Raw genomic sequence first — 27,641 nt, forward strand, 5'->3', positions numbered from 1 at the left:
CACACACACACACACACACACACACACACAAATGGCCCAAATACAACTAAAAAATGAACTGATAGCCAACCTATCAGATGCACAGTTCAAAGCTCTGGTGATCAGGATTCTCACAGAATTGGTTGACTTTGGTTGCAAATTAGATTAAAAAAATGAAGGGTATGCTAAGTGAAGTGAAGGATGAAGGAAAATGCACAGGGAACCAATAGTGATGGGAAGGAAACTGGGACTCACATCAATGGAATGGACCAGAAGGAAGAAAAAAACAACCAAACAGAAAACAATGAAGAAACAAGAATTCGAAAAGATGAGGAGAGGTTGAGGAACCTCCAGGACATCTTTAAACATTCCAACATCCAAATTATAGGGGTACCAGAAGGGGAAGAGGAAGAGCAATGAGTGGAAAACTTATTTGAACAAATAATAAAGGAGAACTTCCCCAATCTGACAAAGGCAACAGACTTCCAGGAAATCCAGGAAGCTCAGAGAGTCCCAAAGAAGTTGGACCCAAGGAGGAACACACCAAGGCACATCATCATTACATTAGCCAAGATTGAAATGAAGGAGAGAATCCTAGAAGCAGCAAGAGAGGAGAGAGTTACTGTTAGGGGCTAAGGGAAATAGTCTTAAGAAAACTAAGTTGTTTGTTCAACCTTAGCTGCTTGCTCAAGCTTGGGTGGGGGGACTGCACCCCCACCCCCGGGCAAATGTTCCAGGAAGTTAAGCAGATAGCTTCTTGGAACATCCGTTAGGGGGGGGGAAATTTTTACCCCTAGCATGAGCCCCTAGGCCAATGGCTAACCTGAGCAGGAGCTGTTCATGAGCCCTGCCAGCCAATCATCAGCAAGATCACGAGCCCTAGCATAAGCCCCTGAGCCAGTAGCTAACTGCCACCTTTTGCTTCTGGAAGTTGCTTGCTTGCTCACTTCTATAAGAACCCTAGCCTGTAAGCGTTAGGCGCGACTCTCATTTGCAGCCATTTTGGCACTCGTGTGTCTCCGGAGGCACCCTGAGAGTTCGCCCCGGCGCAGGTAAAAACTTTGAAACTTTGGCCAATAAAACACCTCTGACTACCCAGCAGTTTCCGACCCTTCTTGCTCGCAAGGACGGGATGTAACATTACCTACAAAGGAGTTCCCATTAGACTGTCAGCTGATTTCTCAAAAGAGACCTTGCAGGCAAGAAGGGGCTGGAAAGTATTCCAAGTCATGAAATCCTAAGACCTACATCTAAGATTGCTCAATCCAGCAAAGCTTTTATTTAGAATGGAAGGACAGATAAAGTGCTTCTCAGATAAGATCAAATTCAAGGAGTTCGTCATCACCAAGCCCTTATTATATGAAATGTTAAAGGGACTTACCTAAGAAAAAGAAGATAAAAAAGATGAGCAGTGAAAGGACAGCAAACTCACAGTTATTAACAACCACACCTAAAACAAAAGCAAACTAAGGACAGCTAGATCAGGAGTGAACCATAGAAATGAAGATCACATGGAGGGTTAGCAACAGGAGAGTGGAAAGGGGAGAGAGGGGGGAAAAAGTACAGAAAATAAGCAGCATAGACAGTGGGTAGAAAATAGACAGGGGGAGGGAAAGAATAGTATGGGAAATGTAGAAGCTAAAGAACTAATGACACATGTACATGAACTAAAGCGGGGGAATGTGGGTGGGAGGGGGTGTAGGGTGGAGGGGAATGAAAGGGGGAAATGGGACAACTGTAATAGCATAATCAATAAAATATATTTTCAAAAAACCCTACAACCTCACAGATAGAACAGAATGCAGGTTACTGGAGGGGATTGCAGAGGGTCGCACATGAGTGAGGGGAGGAGGCTAGACTTGTGGTGAGCACACAGAGGATAATTAAAAAAAGATATGTAGTAGAAAATAGAGAGGGAAATTCTTAAAACTCACCCTAGTTAACAAATTTAAGTGAATTGATAATTCAAAAGCATTTTTTAAATTCAAGAAGAGTTATAAAAGTGGGTTAGAAGCTAATCTGCATATAAAGGCTTTTTTTGTGGTGCTATTTTAAGAAAAGGGATGAATTAAGTGATCTCTAGAGTTAATTTTGTCATCACAATTCTCAATTGTAAGTACCTCAAAATAAATTACTGTCAACACAAGTATCTTCTTTTTATTTCTTTCATGAAAGGTGATGGTTTGTTGTGACTCACTAAGTCACCAGTAAATCACATTCCCTTGCCTACCACATAAAAAAGAGTTAAGTAAATGAAGCAACCCTCTGTATTTGGCCAGAGGTATGTACTACCTGAACTCTGTAAAAATGTAGGTTTATTCATTACAGGCTGGCTTTCACTGGACATGCATGGGAAAACTAGGCATTACTGTTCTTACAGAAAGGACTACATCAAGAAAACACAAGCTTGGACATACAATGTACTCAGCTATTTTCTTTGTGTTATATTATCTATTTGTTCAAATACTTGGCCAATAACATGTTTGCCAGGAATCAATTTTAACTCTAGATTAATTCAACACGGCCAGTGTAATGTTAAGGAACTGGTGCTAAGTTCATACTGTTCTTCTCTTTCAATTATATGCATGCAAAACACACAAAAGAGATAAAGGAACACACTTAATATTTTAGAAAATCGAGGTGGCTATATCTTCACTAGTGGCAAATTCTCCTTAAACACATAACTAAACCCCTCAATACTGGTACTACATATTTTATAATGTCAATGCTATTGTATTCAGAGCTCTTCATTTGAACATAGCATATAGCAGGTGTTTAGGTTTTATAATACACTGCTTTATAAATGAGTAAGTTCTAAAAGGATTGCTCTAAGGAAGTTTTTTTAAGAAACAACTTGGATAAGTGAACCAAGCAATTATGGTGCAAAGAAACAAATCCTAGCAACTGCAGACATCAATATTTTCCTGCAAAATGCCTATTATATGAAAATTACATGAAGAATGAAAACAGTTTTTCTCTTGTCATAAATGATTCATTATAGTCCCCAATAAAAAGTGTGTTGTCAGACAGAAATTAAGGGCTATACATTAAACTCTCTATATTTTATCTATGCTTTACTCTTTCAGTTAGTATACTGTGCTCACTTTTTAAGCATATTAAATGATTGCATAACACCTTGAAAGAGTTACTAAACCTCCAAATCATGAACAAGTTAATTCTTTCTAGAATAACAGGATATAAAGAATATAGATGGTAATTAATAAATGTATATTTGAATGTATGAACAAGTTGCTAAATAGACCTTTTGTTTTCATCAGCTGCCATACATTTATTCTGCAGCAGGAATAACTTTAAGACATAGCAGATGAAAATATTACAAAGCTTAAAATAAAGAAAGGAATTTGATAATTACTCTGTGTCTTATACTAAGAACAGAATCTTCAGAGTCAGAGGCTGTGTAAGCAAGAGAAAAAGTAACAGTTCTCTGGAGAAAGGCAGAGAAATTCATGCAATAACATAACATTAATTTAATATCCTCTATGTGCTAAGCACTGGACAGGAAGTGTACTGGAGGACCAAACAATCTAAGCAAAGATTTCATATAATGTGTTATGAAGTATAAGTTACCTTTCTTCCCATCACCTCCTACTACACTAGCCAAATCAAAATTCTCATTTCCCTCTGAACACACTATACTCTTCCACGAGTGTCTTTAGATATGATACCTCTTCTGCTTAAATAAATTCTCCCCAACTTTTTTGTTTGGTGAACATCTTATTCATCCTGAAAGTCCCAATGCAAACAAACCCCACATACACTTTCTGAATCCCTCTGTAGTGTTTATCATTTCCTTATGCACTCGCCTGGGATTATCTTTAAATCAAATTATCTTTTTTCTTGTGTTCAAAATTCAAGAATATTTTATTATTTCTCCAAGTAAATGAAGTGACATTTTACAGCTTCTTTTATTGTTGACACTATTACATATGTGGCGAGTTGGGAGAACTGGATAAAAGCACATAAAGAGATTAGCCAAAGAACATATATGCCTAGCCCTTGGGCACAGGCAGTGGTGTGGTGAAAGCCATGGGAGGAGGGTGGAGATGGGCAAGGGTGGGTGGAATCTATATTATTTTAATGACTACTGTCTCCTTTATTAGACTGCATACATCTTGAGAGCACAGACTATGCCTTTTTCATCTTTGTATTCCCTTTGGTAGCACTGTTTTAATATGAATATGTAAAAGTTGAAAGAATAAATAAATACAGTAAATGTAAAGAAAACGACATAGGCCAATAGAGACATTACAGTATCAAAGAGACAAGACATGGTTCCCCATTCCTAATAGCAGAACTTCTGGTCTAGTCACCTGAGCTTGTTGATGAGGGATCTCACCTCCTCATTTTATAATGGAATAGAGAAATAAATCAGAATTCACAGCTCAGTAATTTAATTTATATTCACTGGAAAACATCTGTTGCATAAACTGGAAGATATCTGCACTTTGAAATTGCTAATGTATAACCACTAGGAAGCAGTGAAAAGGAAGTTTAATATTTGATCTCTCTGGGGAATGTGAGCAATTTATTGCTAAATAAACACAAAAGAATGAATTTAATGTTTTGATTTATTTTTTTTCTGCGTTAACTTCCAGAACAGCTCAACCACATAATGAAGTTTTCCCAGAAAATGATGTAACACTACAGTGCTTAAACCACAACTGCAGAACGATTAAAACTCAGCATGTGAAGGGATCTGCCATAGCTCCATGGCTCAAACATCAAAATGGTCTAGACATATGTCTTTGATGTCATCCTTTTAAGTAAGTTTAGGTCAGCAGAGCTTGTTCATGGGCCAAACTCCAAAGCCTACAGGTCCAGACTCTTTGTAGAGTCTGGAATCACCAATCTTTCCTTATTTAAACTGGCCATGTAGGAGTCTAGCGCTTGCGTGGTTCGTCTATGTGGAGCACTGCTTATGAGACATACACCCTGGACTTCAAACTCTGACACACCTAACTATTGATGTTATAGAAGATGTGGCAAATAGGACTGCTAGATTAGTTGCTATTTTCCAAGATGTTTCTATTGCACCTTCATTGACATTCTGACTCAGTTTTGGAGAGTAGTATGCAAAACACTGTGGACCTTTAACTTACCCCAAGTACTGGTTTATTTTGGGCATGATTTCTGTGACTTCATTCATATAAGGGATAGAGTATACATGTGTGTTCTGGTCAGAATTTACTTCTCTTATCTCAGGAATAGGGAAATAAAATGATCCCCAAACTAGTATGTGAAAAATGTTATTGAGTCTCTTTCATTACCACTTTCAAAAAAAATTTATTCAGCATCCATTCTTGGTAGGCATTTGTACTACACACTGGGTGTTCAATAAGTCACTTTTCCCACATAGTTTATAGTCTAGTGAAAGGAATAGATATTAAACTGATAAACATACACATAAATATATAATTACAAGATGAAATAGGGTTAAAAAAGAGATTAACAATAGGGGGTTAATTTTAGATCAGACAAGGGTGAGGGAGTGATCAGGAAATATCTGAGGAAATGACAAAGTAAAACTGAAATATTTGTGTGAGAAGTGCTATTCAACCAATATGGTATCAGATTCTACTCTTAGAAACTGCTTTCAGACAGGTCTTTTTTTTCTTGCTTATTCTATTAGCTTTTTGTTAAATTTGATGACATCACTGATATTCCTTAATGAAAACAATACCATTAGTTTTGCCACAACTCTTTTATAGTTGTCTTCACTCTACTGTGACTACTCTATAAGCAGTGTCTGCAGCCTTCTCTTCTTCCTACTCAGCTCGAGTGTCAAGCCTTGTCTTTTTTTTTATATTCTGCAGGATCTCTTTGGATGATCTCTTCTCTATCGATTCAATCCCCATATCCTTGATACTCCAAAATCTATAGCTTCAGCAACTTCTGAAGTACAAATTCATTGATTTATCTTGTCTAATTAGGCATTGCTCTTTCAACATACAAAAGTAATCATACAAGGTGCAATATTCATTGGATGTACACATAAAGAACATATAAATAATTTAATTATTTTAAGAGTGATTTTTCTAAAATAGGATGGTTATTTATGATCCTAAACCAAAAATTTTATAAGGGAATTGATTTTATAATTGATTATGTGCAACTGGATATCCTAAATGCAGCTATGAAAATTCCTTTGGTGACCTCCAACTTAATTTTTTCAAGTAGCTAAATATAATGTCACAAATTATAAATCTCTTTAATTCGTATAATCTCTTTGGCACTGTATAATATAGCAAATTCAATGAAGGAGGAAAATATCACATAAAGTTGGTTGAGAATTAGGGTTTTTTTCTACTTGCATTTAAATTAGTTTTAAGAAGAGAAGGAAAGAAGGAAGGAAACAAAAAGAGAAGAAATAAAAAAATTAAAAGGGAGAAAAAAACAAGAAAAAAAAGAAGTTTCCCTTCCTGCCAGTTTTAGGTACTTACCAGTGCACACAGAAGGTCAACTGCTTCCAAGATCAGTTCCTGATGGCCAATGCGGCTGACCCCCAGATCTTCCAGCTCCTGATGTGTAATGCGCAGCAGCTGGTCCCCACTGATCTTCTCCCTCTCAAAGTTCTTAATATACTGCTGCAAACAGTCATCAAGACCTACAAAAGAAAAATATGGAAGACCAGAATAAAAGAAAAGTTGAACCAAACAAAAAGAAAAAATAAAACAAGAAAAGCATCGCACACAAGAATAAATTCAAAACGGATCGAAAACTTAAATGTTGGGCCCAAAACTATAAAAATTCTAAAAGAAAACATAGACAGTATAATCTTGAATATTGCCTGTAGAAATTTTTTATCAGATATATTTCCTCCAGACAAGGGAAACAAAAGAAAAATAAACAAATGGGACTACATCAAACTAAAATGTTTTTGCACAGCAAAGGAAATCATCAACAGAATAAAAACACAACCCACAGAATGGGGGAACATATCTACCAATACATCTGATAAGGGGTTAATATCCAAAATTTATAAAGTACTTACAAAACTCAACACTAAAAACAAACAACCAATTAGAAAATTGGCAAAGGACCTGAATAGACAGTTCTCCAAGGAGGACATACAGGTGGCCAGTAGACATATGAAAAGATGCCCAATGTCACTAATCATCAGGGCAATGTAAATTAAAATCACTATGAGATATTACTCATACCTGTCATAATGGCTACAATTAAATAAATCAACAAACAAAAAGTGCTGGTGAGGATGTGTAGAAAGGGGAACCCTTTTGCCTTGTTGGTGGGAATGCAGACTGGTGCAGACATTGTGGAAAGCAATATGGAAATACTTCAAAAAATTAAAAATGGATCTGCCTTTTGACTCAGTGATCCCACTTCTGGGAATATGTCCTAAGGAACCCAAAACACTAATTTGAAAGAACATAAGCATCCCTATGTACATTGAAGTGTTATTTATAATTGCCAAGATATGGAAGCAGTACAAGTGTCCACCAGTAGATGAGTGAATGAAACAACTATGGGACATTTACACAGTGGAATTCTACTTGGCCATTAAAAAAGAAAAAAGAAAAATTTACCCTTTGCAACGGTATGAATGGACATGGAGGACATCATGCTAAGTGAAATAAGCCAGTCAGAGAAAGATAAATATCATATGATTTCACTCATATGTGGAATCTAGTGAACTGAACTAATAAGCAAAATGGAGACAGACTCATAGATGGAGAGCAGATGGCAGCTAGTGTAGGGGGGAAATTAGCAGGTGGAGGGGTTGAGCAAAAAGGACAAAGGACTCATGGACACAGACGAGAGTGTGGTAATTGCTAGAGGGAGAGGAGAATAGCGGGACTAATTGGTAATGGGAAAAATACAATAAATATTAAACTTAAAAAAGTAAACATAACAAGTAAATTTTGATCCATACTCTAAACGTCACAAATTTACCATGAAAAAAATTGTGCACTTGTGCTTTATTTATTGTGCACTATATATTTTTTAAATTTTTATTTAGTTATTTTTCAAGTGCAGTTTTCTGTTTATTTTATTTAATTGATAACATTAAATAAAGTATACACTATTTTATCTAAGACTGTGTATTAAAACAGTAGAAAAGGATTGAAATCATTACGACAACATGTCTCTGACTTTTTCAGTAAATTATACTGCTTTCTACCATCTGCAAAAATGAGGAATGAACCAAAAATCATGGATCTAAAAAGAGTTTCTAAAAATAATGAAACATTTACAAAATGATGACATTTGTGAGATATTCTAAGGATGCACAAATTTTCAGGATATCAATGATACTACAGAAGAAAGATGAAATAAAATGAATAAATACACTGTCATGTGGGAGATATAGAATATGCAAATTATTATATTTAATGTTCAAAATCTTAAAATCCTTCCCTTACTGGTGTGGCTTATTGGGTTGAGCATTGTCCGGCAAACAAAAGTTGCTGGTTCAATTCCAGGTCAGGGAACATGCCTGAGTTGCAGACCAGGTCCCCGACCAGGTTGGGGGCGTGCAGGAGGCAAGGGATCAATGTTTCTCTCACACATTGATGTTTCTCTCCCTCTCCTTTCTTTCTTCCTACTCTATAAAATAGAAGTGAATAAAATCTTTTAAACAAATCTTAAAAACCTACTTAAAATGGGTGTTAGAGGATGTGTATTGATACTCCAGGAAATTTTACTTTATACATCATTCTGTACATAACACATGTACTCTTATCTAAAAATAGAACACCCTAATATACACCCTAATAGTAAAAACATAAAAATCTTAATTCATTCATTAGAGGTCTGTTGCCATCACTATTTACTGTAAAGAACAAAGATCGGCATATGTGAATTTGTGAGTACTTGTGTCCCTTCTGCAAGATAAGGTTAGGAAATTGAAACAAACATGCATCAATCCAATATCCTTTTGCTTCCTCAAATACAGGAATAATTCAAGGCAAAAGATCTTACATTTAAGCTAGTTTTCAGTCCCTTTTTTCACTGACACCGCTTTTTTTTCCAAATCATTAATGACCAATAACACCATATTTAACTGCCTCATTTCCAACCTCATTCTCCCTAAGAAGGGAGAATTCTCCCTAATTCCCCCTAATTTATTTCTCAATTTGTACCACTGGGTTTTTTTTTTTTTTTTTGCAGTCTCAGAACCATCTCGAATGACTCCCTAATTTAATCTCTTATCTTGTCAGTTAGTGAGAAACATTTCCTCATTCAAAATAGCTCTTGCTTTGCCCTTTCATTTCTGATCTCACTGTCACCAGCTTAGTCATGCTGTACAGTCTGCTGTGATGCCTACGTGCTCCTCCTGACATGAGTCTGCCCAGTCTATCACTGTCACATCTCTAAGTATGCTCTTTGATTGAGTCACTTCCTGATTCAAAAACTTCAATGACTCCTCCTGCCAAAATGTTAAAATTCAAAAATCTTTATTTTTTTTTAACTTTTAAGGCTTTTTTTGTGTGTGTGTGGGCAGGGAGGGAGTCTTGTATTTCAGTGTCAAGTAGCATTCAGGTATTAATTGTGACATCTACTATAGACAATAAAGCATTTTCTATAATAAAAACAACCAGAAGGCATATATAACCATGCTTTTCTTATATACATAGGAGAATGTATGATAAATAATCTAGCAAAGGCAATTTGTATTTAAGATCTAGTGGTACTTCCTAAACCATTTAAAAATGATAAAATTCAGTAGCATTTCAACAATAGGTAAATTTTACTGTATTCTAATTATTGGAAAATGGGCTGACCCATGTAAATGTACAGGCTATTTAGATACCCAGAATATTAATAAATCAAATTCCTGAATAATTTGAGAAAAATTATATTGTGCTATAGAACCTATGTAGTTAAAATTTTCTTTAACAATTCCCACATAGTTTTGGGATGATATAGCCATATAAACTCTTGATTTAATTCAGACAAGAGTTAGCCATCACTCTGCTTTTTACTATACTCAGCTTTACATTTTGTTGAACCAAAAAAAAGTTTTCTTCAAACTATCTATGTCACTAGACAATTCTAAATTCTAATAAAAACAGACAATATCTGGTTTAACAAGTGAGATATAATGTGAAAAAAGAACAACAGTTAAGGGGAAAAAGGGGGAGGGATTTGGAGGAACAAATAGGAAGGACACAGGGATGAGAACTAAGGGGGGTGGAAATGAGAGGGAGGTGGGGAGCAAGGGGCGGGGGAGGCTGGGATGGGAAAAATAGACAAAAAACTGTACTTGAAGAATAGCATGGGAAATATAGAATCTAAAGGACTTGAGACACATGGTCATAAACTAATGGGGGGTAATGGTGGGGATGGGGGGTAGGGTGGAGGGGAATGAAGGGGGGAATAGAACAACTGTAACAGCATAATCAATAAAAAAATTTAAAAAAAGAAAATTCATAAATTAAATGGTATTATGCAATAAAAAAACAACAAACTGTGGGGCATCCATACTATGGAATACTATTTAGCAATAAAAAGGAACTATAGATATATACAAAAACTTGGATAGATCTCAAAGGTGCTATGCTGAGAGAAAATGGCCAATATGAAAGAAGCTATACTGAATGATTCATTTATACTACATATTGAAAAAGGCAAAACAATACCAACAGAAAACAGATCACTAGTTACCCGGGACTAGGAATATAAAGAGGTTGTGACTATAAACAAGCAGGAGGGAATTTTGGGGGTAATGAAACTGTTTTGTACCCCAACTGTGGTGTTGGTTACATAAATCTAAACATATATTGAAACTCATAAAACTGTTAACATCTAAAAAGTCAATTTTATTCCATTAAAATAAAGAATAAAATTTTAAAAATTACAAATGAATTATAGGTTATATAACACTTGGAAAATACTATTAAACTAAAAATTTCCTTCTGAAATTATTTTATCATAGTGTTTGACATAAAGGACCCAGAGGTCAGGGAAAATTAGTTTACAGCATTCCATTCAGAAACTCTTTATTAAGTACCTATTAAGTTTGGGGCTATGTGCACTAATGCATTTAACTACTTTTGAAAAGACTCCTTCACCCTGCTGATTGGCAAAGCTCAGAGGCTATAAACAGAATTCTATCCGAGAAAGTATTTATGATGTAGAGTGAGCAGATTGGTGCATGCAGTAGGAAACCGATTACAGCCCTGTGGCCTCCAGAAGATTTACTGGAAGGCCAAGCCCTACTATACCTATCATTACCATTTCTACTAGTTTCAGATCTAATTTTTTTCTCTAACAATTTAATGTTGCCTTTAAGACAGAGAAAAAGAAAAACCTTGTTCCACTTTGCAAAACAATTCAGCCTCCCTACAATCTGTTACTGGTTCTATGTTTTAAACCAGAGTAAATTTTATCTGGTTTAAAATTCCACTCTCCTATTAAATGACCAAAAGAAAACAAATGTAAGAAGGAAAATTATATCAGCACTGAAACTAGGAGACAGTGCCAACCACAGAGCAGATAACATTCAATGTTAAAAAGTAAAAAAAGTACCAGAGAGAACTGTGTTCCGTATCAAAACAAAGCCAGAAACAGTAAAGAAAAAGACAGACAGATTTGTCTACATAAAATTAAGTGTTCGTTATGACATATCAAATCAGAATATTCACAAAAAGTACTTACAATATATCCAGTGATATACTATATCAAGGCCAACTAAAGAGGGCAAAGTAATCCACAGACACACTATTGAATTTGTTTAACACTGCTCAATTTTAAAATACCGATATATGGTAATATGAGGTGGCAACCTTTAAAAAGCAGTGGCACATTGCACAAAACAATGTTGTGATGGTTTCATAATTTTGTAATTTTTATAATTTTGTATGCAGAACATGGCAAATCAGCTGATCAGTTTTTCTCAAAGTGATTTTTCATGACAGCTCACAAAAATTTTAAATACTCTTTAAAAATAATATAATCACTAAATATTATATATAATTATTCTACATGTCCATATTTTAATTTTTAAAACAAAGCCTAAAGTGATTTTAATCATGTTTAATAAACAAAGACTGTTTGCTATTATCATGGAGCTTAATGCTATTATATACTTAAGAATTCATATACAATATTTTCCAAAGACCATACTTTCTCTCCCAAATTAAAGTTCAATTGCAGTAACAATTTTAACTAAAACTGAAATTGTTTTCTCTTTGCAAGTCTTCACAGTCCTTACTATTTTATTCACAGAAAAACAACTTTAATATAAATCATAGTTAGACCAAGCATGAAGAGTCATTTGCAAACCTGGGGATTAGTGATGTCTTTCATTTTACCACTTAATAGATGATCAGTTTTTTGTTTGTTTGTTTAAGGAAGCTTAAGAACATGTAAGGTTTTCATGTTTTTTTGTTTTGTTTTCTTTTTTTAATTAATTTATTTTTTATTGATTATGCCATTGCAGTTGTTCTATTCCCCCCCTTCATTCCCCTCTACCCTACCTCCCTGTCCCCATTACCCCCCCTTTAGTTTATGACCATGTGTGGCAAGTTCTTTAGATTCTATATTTCCCATACTATTCTTGCCCTCCCCCTATCTATTTTCTATCTACTGTCTATGCTACTTATTTTCTGTACCTTCTCCCCCCTTCTCCTCCTCCCACTCCCCTGTTGCTAACCCTCCTTGAGATCTTCATTTCTATGTTTCCACTCCTGATCTAGCTGTCCTTTTAGTTTGCTTTTGTTTTAGGTGTGGTTGTTAATAACTGTGAGTTTGTTGTCCTTTCACTGTTCATGTTTCTTTAACTTCTTTTTCTTCGATAAGTCCCTTTAACATTTCATATAATAAGGGCTTGGTGATGATGAACTCCTTGAATTTGATCTTATCTGAGAAGCACTTTATCTGTCCTTCCATTCTAAATGAAAACTTTGCTGGATAGAGCAATCTTGGTTGTAGGTCTTTAGATTTCATGACTTGGAATACTTCTTTCCAGCCCCTTCTTGCCTGTAAGGTCTCTTTTGAGAAATCAGCTGACAGTCTGATGGGGACTCCTTTGTAGGTGACTGTCCCCTTTTCTCTTGCTGCTTCTAGGATTCTCTCCTTCATTTTAATTTTGGCTAATGTAATGATGATGTGCCTCGGTGTGTTCCTTCTTGGGTCCAACTTCTTTGGGACTCTCTGAGCTTCCTGGATTTCCTGGAAGTCTATTTCCTTTGCCAGATTGGGGAAATTCTCCTTTATTATTTGTTCAAATAAGTTTTCCACTGGTGGCTGTTCCTTTCCCTCTTCTGGTACCCCTATAATTTGGATGTTGGAGCGTTTAAAGATGTCCTGGAAGTTCCTAAGACTCTCCTCATTTTTTTGAATTCTTGCTTCTTGACTCTTTTCTGTTTGGCCATTATTTGCTTTCTTCTGGTCCACTCCATTGATTTGAGTCCCAGTTTCCTTTTCATCGCTATTGGTTCCCTGTGTAATTCCATTCATTTCAATGAGTTTCGCCTTCATATGTTTGTCTAATTTGTGGCTATAATCAACCAGTTCTGTGAGCATCCTGATGACCAGTGTTTTAAACTGTGCGTCTGAGAGTTTTGCTATTTCTTCATCGCTTAGATTTATAGGCTCTGGGGCTTTGAGACCTTCTTGAGCCATTTTTGGTCTGTTCTTGCCCTTTAAGTGTGAGGAGCTGAGCCTTGGACTCCCAGGTCGCTGGGTTATGATGCTGTATGTGGAGGCAGGGTCAGAGTGGGGAAATGGCGGCATCTTCCACTGCTGCTTGCCGTGGGGACCCGCTGGGTCCCGGTCCAATAGCCCACTCCCTCGCTTGTCTATTTGCGCACCAATGCTAGACCACAGTCAACCTGCAGCCCTGCTCCCTCGCTGTTTCCCCGAGGTTGCTCGCTGGGTCTCTCACTAGGTCCAACCCTGTGCCTGGATTCTATGGGCCTGAGTCCATCTGACCAAGTTTTCCTGTGCAACCCCGCTCCACCAGCTGCTGGTTTCACCCCTTACCGGTCAGGCCGAAGAATTTGTTGTTAACAGACCTCCGAAAAGTTCAATTTTCTGTGTTCTGGCTGTGTTTTCTGTTGCTAATATTTAGTTGTCTCTAAACTTGGTTGTGTGAGAAGGCACCGCATCTTCATCTATGCCTCCATCTTGGTGGAAGTCCAGTTTTCATCTTTTATTCTCCCATTCAAGGACCTCCAAATTCAGGCCCTACCCTATATTTCTACCATTATCAGTCAGACGTTCATATACCCTAAAAAGTAACTTAACTTGAATAACTCAACTTTTTACTTAATGTGATCATTACTATTATCCAGAACACCCTTTTCATATATTTAGTTGCTGAAATCCTGTCTTGTCTTGCACATGGAATCAGATGGACCTCTCTTCTCTTAACATCTATGGATTTTTACACTCGATGGTATTTATTACCTGAGCTCTTTCTTTAAAATCTTTGCATTAATATCTTATTCCCCCATAAACTTTAGAGTCCTAAAGGATAGCATCATGAACTCCTCCACACAGCACTGTGTACAGTAGGCACCTGACACATATTCAGTCATTTCTTCATTTAATCAATAGCTAATGAGGTGATCACTATGCACTAGACACTGGGAATCAAATGCATAGCAAAAACGGACATGGTCATTGACTTTATGGAGTTTATACTACTATGTTGAAGACAACCATTAATCATTCAATTGCGAAAATAGATGTATAAATACAAGATGTGATGACTGCTATGGAGGAAAAATACAGTGTGCTATGAAAGACAAAAATGGAGACTTAGTGTCTACTGATGTGGAAATCAGGAATGGAAGGCTTAATTGAAGAATCGATGATGGTACTATGATCAATAAGCTCAACTGTTAACTAGGCAAAGATGAGGAGTAGAGAGGGAATAATATACCAAAGAAACAACATATGCAAAGATTCTCTGCTGCAAAAGGAACAGTATACATTTGAAAAACTGACAGAAGTCTGTGTGACTGAAATGCAGAGATGAGGAAGACATCAGAGCAGGATGGGATTAAAAGATGGGTCAGGAGTGAGATGATGCAGGGTCTTGTAGGCCATGTTCAGAATCCTGGCTGGGAACCTGAGAGAAATGAGACGGTACTGAGGGACTGGAAATAGATAGCATGGAGACTATTATACTAAGTGAAATAAGCCAGGCAATGAAAGACAAATACCATATGAGCTCAGTTATAAATGGAATCTAAGGAACAAAATAAACTAATGAGCAAAATAGAATCAGAAGCACAGAAACAAGAAACAGACTGACAGCTGCCAGTGGGGAGGGAGGGTGGGACTGGCTGAAAGAAAGTGAAGGGATTAGACAAAGACTATATATGCATCACCCATGGCCATGAACAACAATGTGGGGATTGACTGTGAGAAGGGGGCTTACGGAAGGAGGGCAAAGGGAGAAATTGGGACAACTGTAGTTGCATAAACAATACTTTTTTAAAAAAATAAGTGTTCTGTGAACATTACTCCAGCTGTAGTATGTAAATTAATTGAAGGCTGCCAAAAAGGAGGCATATTGGGTAGCATTTGAAGTAATTTAGGTATAAAATGCTGATAGCTTATCCTGGGATAAAGGCAGGAAAGGAAAAGAAGAGACAGATTGGGAAGAAGATAAAATGTACAGGACTTGGTGTTGGATTGGATGTATAAGGTAGAGGAGGCCATGGGAAGGAAGATGATGCGTATATTTCTAAATCACAGAAATGAAAAAATAGTGACATTACTCACAGACAACAGAAACACCAAAAGAGAAGTGATTTCTTTCCTTTTGAACATACTAGGATTATAGTTCCTTTGTTTGAGGCAGCCAGGGAGCAATGTTGAGTAGTCAAAATTAAGGTCTGCTCTGGAAACATATTTGAAAGTCACTGATACACAGGTAAAATATTGAAGCCACAACTGTTACTGAGTCTGCCTAGGGAATATGAATAAAGAGAGGATTTAGAACCGAACCTTAAAAACTACAAAATGTAAATGCTTTGGTAGAAACAAACCTGCAAAGAAAACTGAGGAAGTGCAGACAGAGAGAAATGGAACTAAAACTTGTAAGATTAGGTAACATGGTAAGTGTACACAGTAAGTAACTGACTGGCAAAGCAAGAATTAAAACCTAATCCCAGAGGATTCTGAAGCCCAATCTGTTTTGACAACATCAGACTATTTCAAGACTGAAAAACAGAATTCTTAACAATAAATTGGATTTACATGTTTGCAAAAAGAAAGGGATAAATGGAGCTGATAGAAACATACAGTTATTAAAATGAAGAAGAGATAATATAGGAAAATGGTTAATAAAAATCACATTCTTCCAGACCTATGAGAAAAAATATTACTTAAGCCTGCCAAGGACTGAATTTCATGCTAGCATATGCTGATGAATTGAATACAGTGCAGGGTACCTGGTCAGCATTCTACTGGAAGCCACATTCAAATGAATGAAAGGGGAAACACTGCAAATAGTTTTTATGTATCACTGAAACTAATACAATACATGCTGTCTTGAGAACTCCTCTTATGTTATTCAATGCCATACTTCAGTTACCACCTTCTACAAGTATGCATTTGCTCTTTAACAAAGAGTATATGATTTCTTTTCATAAGAACCCCAAGCAAACCAAATAAAACAAAAAAGGAAGAACATTTTTGAAGCTTATTCTCATTTACTCTGTCTTAATTTCTTTTAGAAAATGCTAAACTGGCCATAGCATTTCATCATTTTCAATTGAAGAGTTGATGCTAATTAACAATAATCCTTTCCATTTATTTATTGTGCTCACTGTATGCCAACCAGCATTTAAAGTGCTTCACAGATATTTTCTCATTTAATCCTTAGAAGAATCTGAGGAATTACATATCATTATCTTGATTTTACATATAATAAAATTGAGATTTAGAGACCATGCCCAGGATCCCACTACTTAACAAATAGTAAGGAAAGGTCTAAATCCAAGTCCCTCTGATACCACATCCCTGCCCTTTAAACCTCCATTAAATTAGAAGGAGTGGAAAAGGGGTGAAAAGATTGTTCCCAAATTGACCATCTGGATCACACCAAAAGTCATGCCAAAAACATTTTTCTGTTTAAAATTTTAAAGACATTAAAATATTAAAAAATAATTTTAAACACATTGTTTTAAAATACATTTGCCATATTTAAAGCAAGCTTTATATCAAAAGGGATTTAAGGCCCCGGCTGGTGTGACTCAGTGGACTAAGTGCCAACCTGCAAACCAAAGGGTCACCAGTTTGATTCCCAGTCAGGGCACATGCCTGGGTTGTGGGCCAGACCTCCAGTGTGGGGTGCATGAGAGGCAACCACTCACTGATGTTTCTCTCCCTCTCTCCCTCTCTCTAAAATATAAAAGAAAAATTTAAAAATGTTTTAAAAAGGGATTTAAGTACACTATTTACATATATACAATCAGATAAAACTTAGCATGATAGCACAAGTTGAAGGAGGAAAAATATAATTAAGGGGAAATACAGTTAGTGCTAAATGAGGACACAGAAACAATGGGAAAATACAATAAAAAATCCATACCAATGAAGAATATTAGACTTACTAAAGTGTGGAAGAAGCTAGAACAATGACTGTTAATGATCTAGAAGCTAATGCAGAAGAAAACAGGATCAGTTAAAAACATTCATACTTGACTTGAGGTGGTCAACACAATACAATAGACAGATGATGTACTATAGAATTGTATACCTGAACCCATGTAATTTTAATAACTAAGGTCACCCCCAAAATTCAATAAAAAATAAAAACTTAACTTTGAAAAATAATTAAAAAACAAAACAAAAAAAGAAATATATAAAGAAAAGCAAGCCAGTTTTTCAGAGAAACCCACCCATTCCTGGCATTAAAGGCAGAAAAAAAGATTTCTCCTGGGAAGAAATCCTTGTGTGATGTAATGAAAACCATCCTCAATAATTAAAAGTTGTCATTGTACTATTTCTTACAGCAATGCTGAGATATATTTTTCAAAAAATTACATCGTATATCAAATAATAACTGGTTAACATGAAGTCAGGAAAATATTTATATTTACTGGTTTTAAAGCTGTTATAATTTATCAAAAGATATTATAATTGTATAGAGAAAATAGCTTACAGGGTTTCTCTTTTATAATTGTAAAAAATGAATGGGTGGTTGTATTTGAATCATCTTTGGAAATTAATAGTTTGCCAACAAGTGCCTAAAATATGTTGGGGTTACACAATACATGTTAACTTAATTTAATGACAATTTAAAATGAAAGACTCCTCTGTCATTCTCATCTTGAAATGTATATTTACAGACTTTTGACTTAAAAAAGTACAAGTCATAAGCAAAAGAAGAAAAATAAATTGAACTTCATCAAAATTAAACACTTTTGCTCATCAAAGGACACTATAAATAAAATGAGAAGGTAACCCACAGAATGGGAGAAAATATTTGTAAATCATAAATATGACAAGGGATTAATATCCAGAATATATAAAGAACTCCTGTAACCCAACAACAAAAAAACCAAATAACTTGATTTTAAAAATGGCAAAAGACTTGAACGGACATTTCTCAAAAGAAGATGTACAAAGGGTCATAAGCACATGAAAAAGTAAACATCATTAACCATTAGGGAAATGCAAGTCAAAATCACAATAAGATACCATCTCATCCTCATTAGGATAGTTACTATTCAAAGAAAAAATAAAAAGAAAATATAAAACATAAAATGAGTGTTGGCAAGGTTGTGCATAAATTGGAACCTTTGTGCAATGTTAGCAGAAATGCAAAATGTTACATGCAGTAGGAAAAACAGTATGGTAGTAACTAAAAAATTAAAAATAGAATGACCATATTACTTAACAATTCCACTTTTGAATATGGATCCAAAAGAATTAAAGTAAGGTCACAAAAATATATCTGTACACTCATGTTCATAGCCGCATTGTTCACAATAGCCAGAAGGTGTCCACTGAGAGACAAAGGTACAAACAACATGCGGTATGCAATTGAATGCTATTCAGCTTTTAGGAGGAAATTCTTACTCAAGCTAAAATGTGGATGAACCCTAAGGACATTATGCTATGTGAAATAAACCAGCCACAAAAGGACATAAAGTATATGATTCCACTTATATGAGGTCCCTAGAGTAGTGAAATTCATAAAGATGGAAAGTAGAATAGTAGTTGCCAGGGACTAAGGGATGGCAGAAATGAAGAGTTAGTGGTTAATGGGTACAGAGTTTAGGTTTTGTAAGGTGAAAACAGTTCTATGGATGGATGGTTGTGATGGTAACACGATGTGAATATTTAACAGCACTGAACTTTACACTTAAAAATGGTGAAGATAGTAAATTTGATGTTATGTGCACTTTATAATTAAACATTTTAATAGTGAAAATGATAGATTTTATGTGACGCACATTTTACTACAAGAAAAAAGTACGAGTCAATGGGTTAATTTTAAATAGCCTAACGGTGCTACTTTCAAATATTAATAATTATATTTAAGCATTTGGGGAGGTATACGAAAGCCACAACTGTAAGTTACTATTTTATATCTGACTACTATATGTCCATGTGAAATCAAATTTGTCTAATAGAAACACAATTTTCCTTTTATTGACTACAAAGAAACCATAAAAGGCAATGATTTACTAAATTCAGTAAATCTTACATGGAATTCATCAATGTAATATCTAACCCGAGTTAATTAATTTATCACAAAAATGTAATTTGCCTAATCACAATGGGACTTAATATAGCTGCCATCACTTTTAATAATTTCGTTTAACATCTAAACAATATTTATTGGGTATAAGACATGTCAAAATTGTTCCAGCAATGTGAAAATGTTATTAAAAATTGTACATTAGATATACCAAGAGGGGAAAAATTATATTCAAGTGCCATGCAAATAAATTTTAAGGAAATAGTAGCACAAGAATAATCATTCATCTTTGTCTGCATGCAGGGAGCTATTCCCTTCTTCAGGGAGGACATGCCTATGAACACGAGGGAGCTGTCTCCCATGGTGGGTGAGGGAGACAATCCTTGAGTCATATCACTGAAAAGGGCAAAACTTGTTGATCCAACTTTACTTCTGGAGATACATTCAATCTTGGCTTATCTCAGTCCCAGGCTTCACTTACTACTCTTGATTTCTTCAGATTTAAACTTGGTTCTTAAATCAATAACTATCTGTTCCTTATTCTTTCATTACAGTCTATACTCCTATATGATTTTTCTCTGACCAACTAGCTTGTTGAGCTTAAGAATCCCTCTCTCTCTGTCCCTAATATTAGGATCCCCACCCTACTGCATTTCCAATTCCTGATACCAACTTCCACTTATTCATTCAACAAACATTTATTAAAGGCCTATTTATGAGCTAGGCATTATTTTAAGGAGTATGAACAAAAAGCTGAGCAGAAATAGACATGGTCCCTGCCTTCAAGGAGCTAATAGCCTGCTGGGAAAAAAACACATTAAGTTGAGAATCACACAGGCAACTCTATTAAACCCAGTATTAAACCTAATCTCAATACATCTCCGATAATCCTTCCCTAACACAAAACAAACTGCATTCAACATTTCCTATTCACTTTTTGGAACCTCTTCCATTGCTAAACACACACACACACACACACACACACACACACACACACCTCTACTAAAAATGAATGTTAGCATTATTAACTATTCAATAATTTTACAGGGTTAAGAAAAAAACCCTGTGGTGTTTTTAAATTTTTATGACTACTAAAACAGTTTCTTAAATATTAGGCCCAATTTAGTTTTCAGTTAACATGTATTTTCCATGTAATGTTTATATCACTCAGTTTTACTGAATATCAAAATTAAAGCTAGTACTTTTGGCCATTTAAAACAAAGTTAAAATATATTCATAAGGATTTATTTTCAAGATAAAAAGGATTCTACATTTTTTCCACAGCCATTTCTGGATTGTCTAAGAAAAACTTCAGTGATGATATATTAAATTTTATATTTGTTTTCTTTCATGCATCAGGATCAATATATAATAGCATATAATTATATTAAAATTCAAATATTTTTATTAGCCTATGATGTAAGTTTTACTTGACTTAGGAATATAGGCTTTTTGTAGGAGCTAATTTTTTCTCTCTAAAATTAATTAGACCTCTTCAAAATAATTCTTTAGAAAAATTTTTTTATTTTACCACAAAAATAATTCTCTTTTCAGGCAATTTATAGGAAGACTGCACCCCTATGTTCATTGCAGTGTTATTTATAATAACCAAAATATGGAAACCAAATAATTCTAATATAACTCCAAACAATGTCAGTTTTCCATTGCTTCTCCAAACTTCATGTGCATACAAAACATCTGGGTATCTGATTAAACTGGAGATTCTAACTCAGTTGGTCTGGTGTGGGGCCTGAGGTTTTATATTTCTAATAAGCTCACAAGTAAAAATGGACATTACTAGAGCAATGCTTATCAGTGGCAAAAAGAGACTTGATTTTTTCCACCAAGCTGTGAGGTCGTTATCAAGTAGGACAATAATGAAGACTAGTTATACAAATAAATAAACAGAAGTAGGCCTGTGTTGCTATGTATCTAATCATGTCCTTTATGGGCTTAGCAGTCCCAATTAGGAAATATATCTGTAATAATACTCAAGGATCAAAAATAGTCATTATAAAATTTTAAACCTCAAAGGATCAAATTTTTCATAGTATAAGCTAGAGAAATTATTTTAACTAAAAGCTATGCCAAACTAATTGTAATTATGCTGATTTGAATAAATCCCTAATTGCATGTTTTAAGGATAGGTATTTAGAAAAATTCCTAATTTTCTAAAATGTGAAGTTATGGAGGAATTCATCAGCCTAAACAAGCAATAATAATTAAATTCTTTGCAATACTGTTATCATCTCAGCAGAGAGGACTCATGGCAAGGCAGTAGCTGGGGGATGGCTATTTCCCCCATTTGAGTGCAGATAAACTGGGAGGAACTACTGGGAAGTGAGTCAAACTGTGCAACCTGGGGTTCCAGTGAGGGGAAACTAAAGCCTCAAAACCTCTGGCTGTAAAAACCCATGGAGTTTGTTGCAGTGGGAAGTCTCCCAGCCTCATAGCAGAGTCCGTTGGAGAGACCCACAGGGTCCTAGAACATATACAAGCTCACCCACCCAGCAATCAGCACCCGAAAGGGCAAAATCTTCTTGTGGGAAACTAGGGAAGTGACATAAAGTAGGGCGAGAGAAGAGCAAGCTTGTAAGCAAGCAGCATTGTTTCCTCTCTCACCCATCCCCACAGACAGCACCACAACACAGGGAAGTGGGTTGCCTCACCCTGACAAATACCTAAGTCTCCTCCCCTTATAACATAAGAGCTGTGCAGAAACAAAGAAATATGGCCCAAATAAAATAAGAGATCAAAGTTCCAGAAAAAGAACTAAGTCATGAGGAGATAGTCAAACTATCAGATGCAGAGTTCAAAACACTGGTAATTAGGATGCTCACAGAAATGATTGAGCTTGGTCGCAAAACGAAGGCTATACAAAGTGAAATAAAAAAAATATACAGGGAAGCAACAGTGAAGGGAAGGAAACCAGGACTCAAATCAATAATTTGGAACAAAAGGAAGAAATAAACATTCAACTGTAACAGAATAAACAAACAAGAATTCAGAAAAAATGAGGAGAGGCTTAGGAATCTCCAGAACAACTTTAAATGTTCCAACATCCAAATCATAGGGGTGCCAGAAGATGAACAAGAAATTGAAAACTTATTGGAATAGATAATGAAGGAAAACTTCCCCAATTGGTGAAGGAAGTAGACTTCCAGGGAGTCCAGAAAGCCCAGAGTCCCAAAGAAATTGGACCCAAGGAAGAACATACAAAGGCACATCATAATTACATTACCTGAGATTAAAGATAAAGAGAGAATCTTAAAAGCAGGAAGAAAAAAGGAGAGAGTTACCTACAAAGAAGTTCCCATCAGACTGTCAGCTGGTTTCTCAAAAGAAACCTTGCAGACAAGAAGGGGCTGGAAAGAAGTATTCAATGTCATGAAAGGCAAGGACCTACATCCAAGATGACTCTATCCAGCGAAGCTATCCTAGATTAGAAGGGCAGATAAAGTGCTTCCCAGGCAAGGTCAAGTTCAAGGAGTTCATCATCACCAAGCCCTTATTATATGAAATGTTAAAGGGACTTATCTAAGAAAAAGAAGATAAAAACTAGGAACAGTAAAATGACAGCAAACTCACAACTATCAACAACCAAACCTAAAAAAACAAAAACAACCTAAGCAAACAACTAGAACAGGAACAGAATCACAGAAATGGAGAACACATGGAGGGTTATTAGTGGGGAGAAGAGGGGAGAATGGGGGAAAAGGTACAGGGAATAAGAAGCATAATTGGTAGGCACAAGGTAGACAGCGGGAGGCTAAGAACAGTATAAGAAATGGAGAAGCCAAAGAACTTTTATGTACAACCCATGGAAATGAACTAAGGAGGGGGGTAATGCTACAGAGTGGGCAGGTGCAGAGTGGAGGGGGGTAAAGGAAAGAAAAACTGGGACAACTGTAATAGCATAATCAATAAAATATACTCTAAGAAAACAATACTGTTACCACCAATCATTAAAGAGCACAGTGAATTTCTTCAAAAAAAAAAAAAAGAAAAAGAAACCACAAAGAATACAAACTCATTTCCCTATCATTAATTATTTCTCGAAGAGCTCCTAAAACATGAGACTCTTCTAATATTTCTCATAATTCCCCTCTGCTCAGTACAATTATGATAGCATTCTACTTCAATCACTGTCTGTTAAGAAAGTGGAGTTTCTCCTCTTGCCAATCGAAATGGAAAAGGGTGTCAGTAAGCACTGCTTCCCCTTTTTTTCCCCTCCAGATGCCAAATTCCTACCTGTGACTCAGAATCAGAAATACTGTAAAATTAAAAAGAAAGAGGAAAAAGTTCTACAGAGATGCTTATGAATCAGAGGGGTGGGGAGAGGAAAAGGGTGAGGAAGAGAGGAAAGGAGGAGGAAATAAGAGCCTTTGTTAATGCTGTGTCAAAGAAATAATTCGATTAAATCCAATTTTTAAAATCTGACACTCCTTACTGAAGAGAAAATATCACTTCTCTAGTCACAAATTAACCGCCATAATATTTTACCAGATTGCAAGTGCTTGCCAGGAATTTAAGAATTAACTTTCAGATGACATTTACAAAGATCCAAGTCATAATTTAATCATAGATTAATATTGTTGTGGACCCAACAGTTAATGGAACTTAATATTCTCTTGATTTTCCTGATTAAATTACTGCTCAAAAGCCTAGTTTCACAAACGGCAGTTCATAAGATAAAGATATACAAACATCACCTTCACTCAGTTCTCAGAATTTAAAAATTGTCTCATGCCAAATATAATTTAAGATTACTGGATACTGACATCATAAGACAATTTTTTGGTTACTTTCACAAGACACAAAAAATAAACAAACAATCAGCTCTTCTAGAGAAAGGACACCAAGCAAGAGGGAAAAGGGAAAAAAAAACAAACCAGAATGTGGGGTTTGGGGAGGTTAGGGGAAGGGCCATGACTGAACACATGTAATGACTTTATATTATGCAAAGTGCTACCCAAAAACTTCTGAGCATAGCCCAGCAAGAGCTTATTCACTCACCCTCCTATGAGACTTTGGTCACTGCCTGAAAGCAGCTGTGCAAACAATCTTTTAGCAACCTTTTATTTCAATTCGGTCCCAAATCTTTCCATTGGTAAATTCTCAGTGAAAAGACCTGAGATATGCAGTATTTGCATACATATGACTATACTTCTATGGACTGCAACACAAGTCTATACCCAAGACAGCTGTAAATCAACCTGTAAAAGGAACCAAACACTTACCAAGAGTTATCTTGAGTAGCCACAGCATAACAGCTGTTTCCTGTACTGTTCTGCAAATATTATAAATATAAAAAGTAAAACTAACTGTGATAAGCATTACAAATAATCCTGGTGAAAGCTACAGAAATATTGGCAGACATTTCTAAATGTATATGAGAAAGATTCATATTGTCTTTGTATTTTAATTTTACAGTAGTCAAAATTGTTCCTTCCCCAAAGGCAATAGTTCACTACTCACAACTTTTAACAGAAGATCACTGAATTCAAGACATTTTTCCAGAAATGAAAAAAATTTTGAAGGAACCTAGAGTGAATACAATTTTTTTATTTTAAGAAAATATGAAATACATTAAAATATGTAATGATCCAAGAAAACCTACAATTACTTTTTAGGGTCAGCAGCCTCCTAAAAAACATGGTCTCTTTGGTATAACATCACAGAGAAAAAGTCACTTTGGAAGAGTGTATTTGCTTGGATTCACAAAGGCAACTTTACATTCTTAATATTTTGGACACCTATAGTTATGATCAAGGCACATTGATCGTGAATTCCTAGTGCTATAATCCAAAAAAGAATCTGAAATGGAATATTGCATTCCTATTCAAAATTCAGTCATGTCACCCTAGTAAAGTTTTATGTATAAAAAGAGCTGATTTCATTGCTTTTCATTGCAATCCCAAATCTTGTCAAAAACAAGGAGAAAAACAATCAAAATTACTTCTTCTTGAGTAGGAGGGTTCTGCAGTTGGTGATAATCCTGGTAAAAATACAGTAATAAGAAAAAAAGAAAAACTAAAAAGTGATAAAACCCAGCATAGGAAACAAAATACAATTAATCTGGAGAAACTGCCCCTTTCTGGAAGGAAACATGGCTCCTGTGTGTCTATGATAACTACCCCAATGCTTGACTATGGCATCTGTGCTCCAACACATACAAGTATAGTCTAGCCTCAAGGTTAACTAGTCCAAACTTGGGGAGTTAATGGATACATAAATTAGAAGCATTTTTTCTGGGGGCATTTCTTCTGGAATAAGATTTCTTTTTCTTTTCTTCCTTTTCCTTCTTTCCTATCTTCCTGTCTTTCCTTTCTCTCTCTTTCTTTCTGTTGTTCTATTACAGTTTTCCCAAATCCCCCCATGGCTCTCCCCTTCCCTGCTTACCCCCAGCCCCCTAGCTCCCACAGTCAATCCCCACCTCATTGCCCATGTACATGGGTCCCTTATACCTGTTCCTTGACTAGACCCTCCCTCTTCTTTCCCACCTAATTCCTCTCCCCCCTTCCCTCTAGTCACTGTCAGTGTGTTCCTTGTTTCCATGTCTCTGGTTCTATTTTGCTCCTTTGTTTTATTCACTGTCTTCCACTTATAATGAGATCATAGCAGCGCTATTTACTGTAGCCAAGTGCTAGAAACAGCCTAAATGCCCATATTTACTAATAAGTGACTTAAAAAAAACTGTGGTACATTTACACAATGGAATATTATACAGCAGAAAGAAAGAAGGAACTCCTATATTTCATGACAGCATGGAGGGATCTGGAGAGCATTATGCTAAGTGAAATAAGCCAGGCGGCAAAAGACAAGATTTATTTCTTGATCCTGCATTTCCACCTCCTAGTAATTTTTCATAGTCAAGAATGTTGACTCCAGTTTTACATTTGCTTAAAAATACATTACTACTCTTAGATTTACTCTAGAAATAAAAGTTCTTATCCATGTTCCACAAGTAAAATTCTTGGCAGAGTCCATCAAATGGTTAAAGAGTAGTGTTACAATATAACTATGACTTAGTAAAGCTATAAAATCAGAAAATGTTACAGAATCAACTGGAACAGAATCAAGGAAATTTTAATTTATGGCTCTTACACAGTTTGAATATTAAGAAAAAATAAGAGGAGGATGTGGAGTAAAGGGAATCCTCATGTACTGTTGATGGGAATGCAGACTGGTGCAGCCAGTACTGAAAATTTCCTCACTATGAAGTTTCCTCAAAAAAGTTAAAAATGGAACTGCCTATGACCCAGCTATTCCACTTTTGGGTATACAAGGTCTGTCCAGAAAGTACCAGCCACACAATATGAAAAATAGAGACGTATATTGAAGATGATTCCAGATACAAGAAACATTGTACATAGGACAATGACACCTCAGTCCCCTTCAAAATAGACACCTTGGGACCTCACACAGTTCTCCCAATTGCCATCAGCTGCCTTGTCATATTTTTCCCGAATCTTTTTTTTAAAGATTTTTATTTTTATTTATCTTTAGAGGGGAAGGGAAGGAGAGAGGAGGAGAAACATGAATGTATGGTTGCCTCTTGTGTGTGCCCCACTGGGAACTGGCCTGCAACCCGGGCATGTGCCCTGACTGGGAATCAAACTGCGATCGTGTGGTTTGCAGGCCCGCGCTCAATCCACTGAGCTACACTAGCCAGGGCTTCCTGAATCTTATAGAAAGTCTGAAATCTCTTCTGTTTCAAAGCTGATTTTAGTTTTGGGAAAAGCCAGAAGTCACAGGGCACCAAATATGGGCTGTAGCGGGGCAGAGTCACCTAGGTGATTTGATGTTTCCCAAAAAACCTCTGCATGAGAAAAACGCTGCATAAGACATGATGCGTAAGTGGGCACATTTATTGTGATGAAGCTGCCAATCACCAGTTGCAGCCTTCTGAATCATCCAAATAGTTTCCACGGAGGAATGTTCGAGGTTAGTGCAAAGTTTGATGCAGATCTATTGCTCTACTCACTCAGTCATTTTGAATGAGTGGGCC

General features: G+C 35.9%; 1 protein-coding gene across 4 annotated transcripts in view; it reads right to left on the bottom strand.

The window, feature by feature from the left end:
• Positions 1 to 27,641, bottom strand: part of CNKSR2 (connector enhancer of kinase suppressor of Ras 2) — a 313,411-nt gene that overhangs the window by 251,388 nt on the left and 34,382 nt on the right. For all 4 annotated transcript variants that reach the window (XM_037129263.2, XM_037129190.2, XM_037129132.2 and 1 more), the window contains exon 2: positions 6,441 to 6,604. In XM_037129263.2, coding sequence (XP_036985158.2) covers positions 6,441 to 6,604 — 164 coding nt within the window. The remainder of the gene's footprint in view (positions 1 to 6,440; positions 6,605 to 27,641) is intronic.

This window comes from Artibeus jamaicensis, unplaced genomic scaffold, assembly GCF_021234435.1.
Source record: "Artibeus jamaicensis isolate MK-2021 breed Jamaican fruit bat unplaced genomic scaffold, CSHL_Jam_final scaffold_1283, whole genome shotgun sequence".
Classification (NCBI taxonomy): domain Eukaryota; kingdom Metazoa; phylum Chordata; class Mammalia; order Chiroptera; family Phyllostomidae; genus Artibeus; species Artibeus jamaicensis.